We start from the raw sequence: 12,097 nt of genomic DNA, 5'->3' as shown, positions 1-12,097 counted from the left end.
TTCGTAAAAAAAAAACGTCAAATGCGCGGGGTCACATGTAATTTAAATAAAACACCCCCACATCATCCACATTTGAATTAGGCGGGCTTACGCCGACACACATACGTTACGCCGCCGTAACATAGGGCGCAAGTTCTTTCTAAATACGGAACTTGCGCCATTAATTTACGGCGGCGGAACGTATCTGCGATACGTTACGCCCGCCGATAGACAGTTCTATCTGAATCCGGGCCACTGTGTATACGGTATTCTGCACTTGCCAAATATGCTGCAGAAATCTCCCTTCACTAAGTCTGGCTGCAGCCATTTTAACTGTGGGCAGCTGAAGCTCTCCAGCTCTGTAGCCCTGCATCTCTCATTGGCCCTCTTATGACTCTTTTGGTCCTACCTTCCTGGAAAACTCTCACGAGAGTGAGAGAGCTGTGCATGATGTCATAGGCCTAAGCTAATGACCAGACAAACAGGAAGTGGGCTGTATAAAGTAATTTTACTGGCAGAAAAAATATGTTTTACTCTCCAAAGTTAAAACAACAAGGGCAGAGGATTTAATAGATGGAAAGTTAGGCAGAGGATTTAATAGATGGAAAGTTGGGAAGAGGATTTAATGGATGGGAAGTTGGGCAGAGGATTTAATAGATGGAAAGTTGAACAAATTACTGAAGGTCTTCTTTAAGTTGCCTAATTTCAGACTGGTCTGCCAATTACAGTTTATTGTAAATTCCTCCGTCTTATCTAAAAATGCTTGGCTTTTTCATTAGATTTTGCATGGAATTATTGTTAAATGATAAGGAAGCAACATTACCTTACAGCTTACTGCTACCCACTTTCTATTTAGAAGCTTATGAATCACATTAACGTAGCTCTACTAAATCACCATGAAGCAGACCCAGAGGTGCTCTAGTACAGTAAAATCTTTTGACAAGTGTACAGGAAATTGCATATCCTCTTGTTATAAACTAGGGGACCAAGCCGAATAAGATTCCGTTTCATCTGACAAAGCCATTTAGTAGTATTTTATCTTGGCTTTGCATCTCTTTGGAATTAAATGGCTAATTCAGTATACAGATAAATATTCACTTCTTCTATTTTGTAGCTTATCTCTTCAATCACCATTGTGTGAATAAGCAGTAATGGTTCTGGTTTAGGCGGCATACATTGCATAATACTACTACTACTGTATTTATTTGGGAGATGTTGTCTTTTGTGATGTAATAAATTATCCAGTGTCATTTGTTGCTTTGAATAAACCTTTTTTTTTTTTGAGCTGCGAGAGCCATTTTAAGCCCTGCTGATAACTTGATTTTCAGCTAATTTTGACAACTCTCTTGGTCTGATGCATCGGTCACAAATACCTGGTTCTTCAGGTATGAGAGAGCATGTTAGCTGCCCCCAGGATACAGTGCTTGGGCCCGAGATGCCTGCCATCATGCCCAAACACTTGTCACGTGACGAGGAGGACAGTGTCATTAATGTCATGGGCTCTGACACTGTCTGATAACAGGGGGGTTTGAGTCCCAGAAAAATGGAGCAGCGGAAGAGCACAGGGAAGGTCAATATAAGTGTGCCAGAGGGTGAGCTAGTAATAGACCCCATTCGTTTTTTAAGATGAAATTCATCAGAGAGCTAATATGGTGCTTAAAAACAAGCGGCAGATACCATGAGACGTATCTCACAGTGTCTGTTGTACCATGTACTTGGGTTAAAAAGCATCTTGTTCTCTTTTTGTATTTCTTCCTTTGTGTTAAATACCTGGAGATCCTGCCAGCCCCCCTGCTTTCCTATTTCAAACACAGCCCATCCATATCAGCATGGTCAGTTTTTTGGCTGTACTGGGAGAACAGCCTGTTTGACTTGTGCCGGCACGCCCCTCTGCACAGCCATTCACAGGGAAGATCGGTGTACTGCTGCTGCACTGCCTTTTGCCGACACACCCCCTTGCAGTCTCCACTCCCAGCTCTCTGAGCCTCCTTATGCAGCTGAGAACACAGATTATGTGATCACTTAAAATTATGATGACATGGGGGTAGTTTAACTCAAATGTAGTGTTCACTAAAGAGTCCAGTCTACGACAGATATGACCTTTTTAGGGCTTTGTCTGTGTATATGTGTGTATGTATATATGTGTGCGTGTGTAAAATATATATATATATATATATATATATATATATATATATATATATATATATATATATATATATATATATATATATATATATATATATATTACATCCATACTCACACACACACACTTTGCCTTTCGTCTCTATTTTAGGCTGTATTCACACAACAAGGATGTTTTGTACTCATTTTATTTGACGTGTAAAAAACGTACACTTCATTTACGATAATGTACAGTGGTGCAATGCGTTGTGTTGCTGTACATGGCTGTGCAATTCAGCATGGTGCAAGGTGATAAAATGCAGATTGTCTGCATTTTATTGCAGCACACTGCAGCGCAGCCCTAGGCTGCGTTGCATTGTGAATGGGACACATTGGAAACAATTACTTTCTGTTTGTTCCTGTGGTGGCAGACCTTTAACCATGCGGTAAACTAAAATAGCGGGAATTAGCCCTGAAACTGAGTTGGTTGTTTTATAAGGTAAGGCCTCATTCACATGAGGCGGATCCACTCAGCGGAGTCCGCCAGCTCGGCAGGAGATCTCTCCCTTGATCTCCACTGAGCTGGCAGATGTGTCTGCTCACTGAACAGGGAGGGGCCTGTCAGAGTGCTGCCGATTCCTATGGAGAGATCGGACGAAAACGGACAGCATGTCCGTTTTTATCAGATCTCATCCGATCCGCCAAGACAGATGGCAAACGTATCACGTACGTCTGATTTTAGCGGATCGGATGGCAGAATGGTGACTTCCCCCGCTGACTTCCGTCTCCCCATAGGAGTCAATGGATGGTCCATTTGGATCCACCTGAAAAACGGACAGACAGATACGAGCGGGCTTGCCATGTGAAAGGGGCCTAAGGGTTCACATATACTTTAATTTTTAATTTACAGATTTATTTTTATGTTATCTTTACAAATATCTAGATCCCGTTAAGAACCCAGTAAGGCACCAGCTAAACAGAAATAAGGCAGATTTTCTGCCTGTTAAAGCTTGGTTTGACTTTTTCCTGAGATGTGACTCACATGCCCCAATCTCTACAATTTTATGTTTACTTTAAATCTTCTAACCTTTTTAAAATGTATAAATCCCAGCTTTTAAATGAAACATCTTATTCCTGGCCTCACATGTTCATCTGACATTTCCTTTATTCATTTTTTTTTTTTCATTTTTTTTTTCACTTTTTTCATTTTGCTTCAGGTTTTCAATTACTCAGAATCATTCTTCAATGCATAAGTGATTCTATGATGAGGTGCCCCAGGCTGATTAGACTCAAGGCAGTGACCTCCATTATATAATAGACACAGTGACCCTCCTAACCTGCCAGTGTATAGGTCTGCTCCACTTGTCCCTTTTTCACACAGTAGTATCAGTAGCAGGAAAGTAAAAGAAAGCTGAATTTTACCTCCATTATATGTGTTTGGTGTCATTCACAAGAATTTAGTAGCCCAGCCTTGCACAAAACACATTAGTAGAAGGAGCAGTAAAGAACATGAGCCTACATCAGGTATTTCACAAATATGGTTGCCGCCTATGTTATATATAATACAAACTAAAAATGGCAACACATTTTTTTGGAAACATTACTAAGCATTGTTAATATTACATTTTTTTAATCTGAACTACAGAAAAACACAGATGGAATACGTATAAGGGAGATATTCTACCTGCCAAAGTTGTTAACATTTCTGTCCATCTAGTTCTGAGATTTACATAGCCCTGCCAGACAGCACAGTCAGAATAATGATATCCCTTTGTGTTACCATCAAAGAACACACTGAAAGCTGACTGGTTAGTTTTGGCAGCATTCAAAATATTATGGTCCATGGTTTGTCTATTCCAGTGATGGCGAACCTTGGCACCCCATATGTTTTGGAACTATATTTCCCATGATGCTCAACTACACTGCAGAGTGCATGAGCATCATGGGAAATGTAGTTCCACAACATCTGGGGTGCCAAGGTTCGCTATCACTGGTCTATTCAAATACAGACTGTTTACAGTTGTGACCTCATTAATTTGCCAGTTGTGTTTGCCAGTCTTTACCACACACTCAAGTTAACTAATTAGCATTGCTATGTAAAATATATATTCACTTTATTTTTTTCTCCCTGCAAAGGTCCCAAATTGTCTGCCTTGGAATGTCTGGAAGGCATGGCCTCTGGATTGTACTCGGAGCTTTTCACTTTACTCATCTCGCTGCTTAACAGGTATGGAAGTGGGACGATCGCATTATTGGAAATGCTTAACAAAGAATCTTCAATAAAAGAGAACAGAGTTTATTGAATTGATATTTTGGATGGTGGTTTTGCTGCTGAAACTATATTTAAACTGGTAGACCTACTGTATGTGGCCCCATTTAAAAAAAAAGCTAATTGCCTGGCAGCCTCTGGCTTCAATACGTTGAGTCACTGGCCCGAAACAAGCATGTGCTATTGTGTTGCACGTTCTGCTGTTATAAAGAGATTAGCCTCATATTGCTAAGCAGTTGATGTGAATCTAGCATATAAACAAACTCCCTCAGTATGTAAACTATGGGAGGAATTGACAAAGAGTCGTGCAACACAGTGTTTGCACAACTCTTATAAAACTTAAGCTGGATACACACAGGAAGTTTTTTTTTTTTTCATTCAACTCGCCGTATTAACACATCCAATGTTAGTGCCACTATCTCCCCACTGAGCTATTGTATTCTGATAGGGGGATCATTTGTTCTAACAGGGGGAACACCTGCACTTGACTGCCAGCGCTGATCAGATGCTGGTTTTACAGCAAGCCTGTCAAGGGTGTATCTGCCACAAGGCAAACAAGGCATTTGCATTTGCCCTAGGCGTCATATTTCAGGGGGGCGACACCACCCAGTTGTGTCACTGCAGGGGCAGACTCAGTGGAGGGTTAATGGATGATGATGAAAGTGTTCAGCTGTCTATCGAGCCTCCAAGTCATGTTCATGTAGAGTGGACCCCCACTCCCTCCTCTTCCGGTCGTCTCTCAGGGGCTCCGCTCACCCTCATCTATGGTGGCTGGATGGGGTGGATTCCACTTCCTCCAAATTGCTCATCTTTAGCTTTGTGTGTGTGTGTTTGTGTGTGGTTCCGGCACCTGTGTGATGATTTGTATGTTTCTTGGAGTGCAGTGTGTGTTGTCATCCTTCAATGTACACTGTCATGCTCTGCAGGATGAGGAGCAGCTGGGATGTGATTGCTCAGTGCAGCCCGGATAAACAACATTCCTCTATTCTGCCTCTTTGCTGGGAGATCCCTTTATAGGTGGAATGCAGGTGACGGGACAATTTTGGGTTACTGGGGTGACTCTGCAAGCAACCTGAAGGTTGTGCTGTGTGCAATCACACCTCCACCTATTGTCTGCCTGGCTGCTGATAGTCGTCATGTGTCATATGTGGGGTGGATCTTAAACAGGAAGGGGTGGGCAAAGTTAGATTGGGGAACACCCAATTTTAGTCTTGCCTAGGGCAGAAAAAAAACCAAAATACACCACTGATGCTCGTAAAAGAGAAGCCGAGCGTGAGACTGACATGTGTTGAATGAGGAGCTGTACACACCAGCCGAAAGTGAGTGAGAGACTTGTAAAGCGCAACACATGCGAACTGAATCGCCTCTGGGCGCTGTATCCATTTCATGGGTAAGGAACCCCTTGACCTCAGAAGAGATGGGTTTTAATCTTTCTCCTGAAGGCCAAGTGGTCCGACTCCAGTCGGATGGTGGTTGGTAGTGCATTCCACAGGCGGGGTCCTTGGACTGCAAATCTTCGATCTCCTTTGGACTTATATCTGGCTTTGGGTAGCTGGAGGAGGTTTTGATTGGTCGGCCTCTCCCTGCCGAACCATCCCTTTTCTGAGGATTTTTGGCCTGTCTGAGGGTCCAGCTTTAGAACATAGAGATACTGTTTCTAATTTACAATTAAAGGGCTCAAGCACCTTGGATAATTAGGAGCGATCAGTCTGTGGCTGTGATAGGAACAGCACAGGGAACAGGAGAGCAAGAGCTACAGACTCTGATCTCTCTGTCTGCCCCCCCCCCCCCCCCCCCCACTTACCTCTGAGAAGAGGGAAGAGGTTGTTAACCATGTGTAAGTGCAGTGCCTTGTGCTTTGTAATCTACTGACAGCTCACATCCTGTTCACCAAGGGGAATCTGCAGCAGTTTTCTATGTGGAAAACTGCCATATTCCCTTTGTTAATCAGGTGTAGACCTGCGCTGGTTTCTGTTTCCCTCTGAAATAGAAACTGGTACAGATAGACCTGAAATGGGTCCATCTTCTTAGTTAATGTGGTGCATGCCAGTTCTGACCGCTTCTGGCACCATTATAGCGCAGGAAGCTTAGATTATTTTTTCCCTGGTATGTCTCAAGACCTTAGAAACATAGAATAGTGTAGGAACAGTTGTTTAGAAACATATGAATGGTAAATTCTATCATGCAGTGATGCAGTGCCCATGTACTTGTTGGTTATGGGTTTAACAATGGATGTAGAAGTTCCTTGCCATGTGAAGCAAAACCTTGAACTCGTGCCTTAAATGAGATGAGCTCTAGAAGAAGTGTGCCCTTGTGGGATTTGTAGGAGGTGGAGTGTGATGGTTGTTAACGTGATATAAGGATTTTATTGACCGTGTGTGTGGAAGGCCTGATGCAGATCAGATCAGACAGGAAAAAGAAATGGCACAAACAGGCCACTAGTATGTGTGTACCCAATGACATACTAAACTTTATTTAGAAATTGATCTTTGGTTTAAGGATTCACTTTAGATGTTTCCTTTATAGTTTATACCACACACTGTAGGGCCCCATACACACGACCGAATCTATCCGCTGGGATTGATCCGCGGATCAGTTCCAGCGGACAAATCCGGTCGTCTGTACGGCCTAGCGGATATTTATCCGCGGAGATTCGTCCGGCCGGTCCATTTCAAGCGGATAGAAATTTCTTAGCATGCTAAGAAATCTATCCGCTTGAATCGGGACCAGCTGATTGATCCGGTGGTCTGTACAGACTCACCGGATCAATCCGTCTGCTCCCGTCCCTCGCATGCGTCGTAATGATTCGACGCATGCGTGAAAGTACTTACCTTCCAGCGTCGCGCACGTCGCCGCGTCATCGTCGCGGCGTGACACGTCACCGCGGAGGAATTCCGCACGGATTTTGATCCGATGGTGTGTACACGCCATCGGATCCAAATCCAGAGGAGGAATCTCCGCTGGAAACGGTCCAGCGGACCGTTTCCAGCGGAGATCCGGTCGTGTGTACGAGGCCTAGGTTGTCCTGAATGTGAAAAGTATGTTATTAAATGGACCACTCTTGTCTAGTACATGCCAGGCAAGATGTGTGAAAACAAAATACAGTAACCTTTCCCACAGCAGGTCCAGATATAATAGCAGGTATGTGCTTGCTTCATTAGGCAGAGAAAAATTAGAATGGATGAAAATTAAGAAATGAGATGAAAGCTATGTCTTCTCCATTGTGGCTGAATGTCAAAAGAATCTTGTTTATTTGTCCTATGCCCGCCAACTACTGCTTCTGTGTAGTTTTGCCTCAGGCTAATTTATGCAAGTTAATGAGTGTTTGGTAGGTAGGAGGGGAGGCATTTTCGAAAAAGAAAAAAAAAATATTGAATGTTGAAATAGAAAATAACAGCACATTTAATATATATCTGGCAAAAGTCCAGAAAATAACCGTATTAAAAAAAGTATAAAAAAAAACGAAAATACCAACACCAAATTTGCTGCAATATCAACCTTCAATCCAGAGATTTCCCCTGCAGTACTTGTTTTCTGCCACTAGATGTCTTTGGTCTGATTGGCAGCATCATTCAGTCCACTTCACAGTGAAAGGACAATCAGTACAGGGATGAGCGCTGCTGTATAGGGACTGCTAGAGGCTAATACCAGGTGAAATTCATGTACTTGCACTTCTTGCTTTTAAAAGTACAATTAATTGTGTGGTATTGATTACAGAGATGTGTCCTTTACTTCTGCCTAGCGTTCAGCTTTAACATCCCTTAGTATCTCCGGCGCCTTTAATGCCATACGTTTCACTCTCCAGTAAATTCACCATTGATTAAATGATTAAACCACGGCTTTTCCCCTATATTTAGAACCTAATTTTGGCTTTGTTTTGATTCTCTAATGTGTGTATTCACATAGAACAGCTCTCCGTGTGCTGATAACTAGGGCATCAGTCTTCTGTTCAGGTGAATTGCAGTCTGATCACTGTTGTTCATGTTCATTCTTTAAATGGATTGTGTTGCCATCATCCATCAAGCAGGTGATTTATTTCTCAGTTGAGTGAGGGGAAGGGCATACGCTCAGTTTGAATCAAGGACTGGGCGCCGCTCGCCGATTAGGCCTGTGTACCCATCATCCACTACTAAATAGCTCTTTCATTCTCCTTGTTTATTCAGATTTAAAAACTGATTGGTGGAAATTATCAGAGAAAGCAATATGTTTAACATAATTTATCTTATGCAGATGCTTTTTTCAACAGGTTAGAATTGCACTGTAAACCTTTTAGAAAAAAAGGCTTAATTTAAAGCAAACCTGTCAAATAGTTTAACAACTCATACTGACCATATGATGACAAAATGCCCAAGCAGAGGTTGTATTCAGTAAAAAGTGTATTGCTTGCCTTTATCTGGCCATTGGGGCACTATTCCTTTCATTGACCCCAACGATGGGGTGGAATTCCTTCCATTGACCCCAACGACGGGCGGAATTCCTTCCATTGACCCCAACGACGGGACACCAGGACATTTTATACTTCCACTAGCTCAGATTTGGCCCCTTAAAGTCTGCAGGACAGTAAACTGGCCCTTTGTTTAGAAAGTTTGGAGACCCCTGATCTGACGTGTCTGCTGTTATTGTGATATATAATATACACTAGTTTAAAGAATATCTAAACCCAAGAACAAAATGTAATGTAATATGCTGCAGCTTGGCAGTCCTTACATGTGGTGGCTGAATTAACTTTAATTTTTCAAGCATTTTTTTTAGCAAGTACAGAAAATACTTGTTCTTGGCAGAAATGCAGTGTACTAAAGTGAATGCACAATGAATATTCTCTTTCATCTGTAAACTATGAATTCCCTCACCTACCATGTAGTTGAGATAAAGAGAAGAGGGCTTGTTTGAAGTCCAGTCTGGGTGGCAACCATGGAAATACAATGGAGTGAGTAGGCATAGCCACCCAGGGACAGGGGACGTGTGTTATCTGCAGGATCACCAGGTTAAAAAAGGAAAACAAAGGCAGCCACCACATCCAGGGACCTGGTAAGCTTCAATATCTTCAAGTTTTATTTCTGGGTTTAGATACATTTATTACAATTTCGTTTAAGTTCTTTTTAGAAATAAAAAACTGATTTTTCTGTTAGTTTTTAGTGGGTTTTCTTCCTTGGATGTAGTGTTTGTGATGCTAACCAGATTCTTGGCTGTAGTGAATGTTCCTTTTAATTGAGGTTCCTTGCACACAGTACTGATGTATGAGCAATATATCTTCCTGGCAGAAGGTTCCTGCGCAAAAGAACCTTCAAAATCTTATAGTATTTGCATGTAAAGTGCTCCACAGTGATGCAAATTCTTTTTAACTAATCTTAATGCAACACTAGTTTAGTGATCATTACATGTCTGTGTGTAAATGCCTATTAAAAGCAGTAGGCTACATTCAGATCAGTAAAAAAAAAAAAAAGAGGTAAAAAGTGGTGTTTTTGGCCCCCGTGGGCAAGAGCCCTAATATTGATGAAATTGTTGGGAATTTAACTATTTTTTTTTTAGGGTAAAGTTTGATAGTTCACAAAATTCAGTAATTGCCACATCCAAAGTGCATAGAGTACAAAACAGGATATCACCAGATGAGCATTTGTTTATCTATTTAAAAATAAAATATAACTAGCCTTTCAACTTTGCCTTATTCTTTGTGATCCTAGTTCTTCTGTTTGTCCTAAATAGCTGCTTTCCTGACCAAGACTGTTGACTCCCCATACTGACCAGGTAGCTTGCTTCCCATTACTGGGGACTTCTTTAGAAAAATAAAGTTATGTAGTCAATGGGCACAGGCAAATTTGGTAATGGAATCTCCCTTCTTCTGGGCTCTTGCAGCATGCTAGTTGACGGAGTAGATCCCAGGCAATGCATATTCATAAGGTTTTCTGAAGGCAGGCTGGCGGTGTGATAGCTGTGGTTGCATGGGCAGAAAACTTAAGGCCTTAAGGATGTACCAAAAAGGCAGCTACCCAATACCTAAGAGGGCTTACGACCTATCTCCACTATGAGCACATTCCCACTGGAAGGAATTTTTCCGTTCCCCCAAATAACCATCTATCCAGGACCAGCAACAGATTTACTCAGTCTCCAACACATACGTTGAAACGTGTACGAAATGCTGATTGTAAAATGTAACTCCCCCTTCCTTTTTAAACACATAGTAAAAAAAAAAACTGTATCGAGGCTATGGGTCAGCAGCTTTTGCCATAGCGTGCAATACAACACATATCACATACATTATGGCAGAATCTTCCCTCCTCCAATACAGACAACTCCATGATCCCTACAGCTGCTCTCTTATCTTATCTCTGCTATCCTCTTGCAGCTTAGTGTTTTCCCTATAGCTATTGAGCAGCCTTTGATATTTACATCATCTGACTCCATTTTATGCATCTTACAGATGCTGAGAATGGGCTAGGAATGTAAATTGCATTCTGTGTGCATGGCAGAAAGTGTACACAAAAAAAAAAATGCTATGGGGAAGGTAAGAGTTTATGGTAGAAGAGACATTCAAAGCTCTACCTCCTAGTACTTTTTTTTTTCTTCTTCTTTAGCGTTTATTTCCCATTTAGGACCCTCATGTGAATACCGAACAAGCTATCTGCAGTGGTTAATCATAACTTAGTGGTTATATAAATCATTTTATTTTCTTTTTTTCTGCAGCAGTTGAATCCTTGCTCCAGAGCTTATTGGAGCAAGATTCATAGTGCTCGGGGTTCTTCCGCAGTGCATAGGGTAGCATTACTCTGCTACGCACGCTAAAAGTTATTTATGTCCTCCTGTTCATAGCTGTACTTCCGCCCTTCTCTGTGTGCAGTTTAAATGCTGGATGAGGCTTTTACTGGCTGGCACAGCAGCAAGTTTATTTAGTGCTTTGCTCTATACACTGCCTTCAACTATTAAAAATATGCAGTACTTGGAGGAGTTTTGCCGTTTCCTTCTTCTTATTGTTATTAAGTGTATTGTTGATAGGTGGTATGAATGAATATGCAGCAGCTAATGCTTATTATTCTTACTGAAATGCGCTGATAATATCCTCAGTGGATGCCTGCCAGCTTGAGAATTGTATGCGCAGGCTATTTATCCAAATTCTATAATTCCATCTCAAATCCTGTACAGAGAATTTTCTTTTGTTGTTTTGGCAGAGCCTTGAAATCCAGCCAGCACTCCCTTTGCTCAATTATGATTGTGGACACCCCCGGCTTTCAGAATCCAGAGCTGGTGAAACAAGGGCGAGCTGCTACCTTTGAGGAACTTTGCCATAACTATGCACAGGAGAGACTGCAGGCCCTTTTCCACGAGAAAACCTTTGCACAGGAATTAGAGCGTTACAAGGAGGTATTATAAATGGATATTTGGATGTTCGAGGTTCCTGGAGGTCAAAACTGAATGTTCTGTTAGCATTTGTGAACTATTCGTAAAATACCGCCTTTGACAGTACTACAATTGGCATATGAATTGCAGAACTTCAGTCAAAAGTTTATTTTTATGTTAGATTATCCCTCCCTTCCTCTACATCACTACATTTTTTAATTTTTATTTTTGCAGTGTGTGCCCTGTTGGCAAGTTTTCCCACCATTTCCTGTCCTGGTGACGCAAGAGGAAGTAGGGAAATCTTAGTGGGGACAAAGGCGGCAGCAAAAAAACTTTGATTCTTTTCCCTCTCTAATAATAAAAGTATTTTTGTAGTTATCTGTGTCCCTGTTGGAG

General features: G+C 41.7%; 1 protein-coding gene across 7 annotated transcripts in view; it reads left to right on the top strand.

The window, feature by feature from the left end:
- The window catches only part of MYO18A (myosin XVIIIA), a 475,424-nt gene that overhangs the window by 227,331 nt on the left and 235,996 nt on the right, over positions 1-12,097 (top strand). For all 7 annotated transcript variants that reach the window (XM_040338545.1, XM_040338542.1, XM_040338541.1 and 4 more), the window contains 2 exons: positions 4,237-4,327; positions 11,533-11,725. In XM_040338545.1, coding sequence (XP_040194479.1) covers positions 4,237-4,327; positions 11,533-11,725 — 284 coding nt within the window. The remainder of the gene's footprint in view (positions 1-4,236; positions 4,328-11,532; positions 11,726-12,097) is intronic.

The sequence above is a fragment of the Rana temporaria genome, chromosome 2 (assembly GCF_905171775.1).
Source record: "Rana temporaria chromosome 2, aRanTem1.1, whole genome shotgun sequence".
NCBI classification, from domain to species: Eukaryota; Metazoa; Chordata; class Amphibia; order Anura; family Ranidae; genus Rana; species Rana temporaria.
The sequence above is the reverse complement of the archived record's forward strand: the minus strand, read 5'-3'. Positions and strand labels throughout refer to the sequence as shown.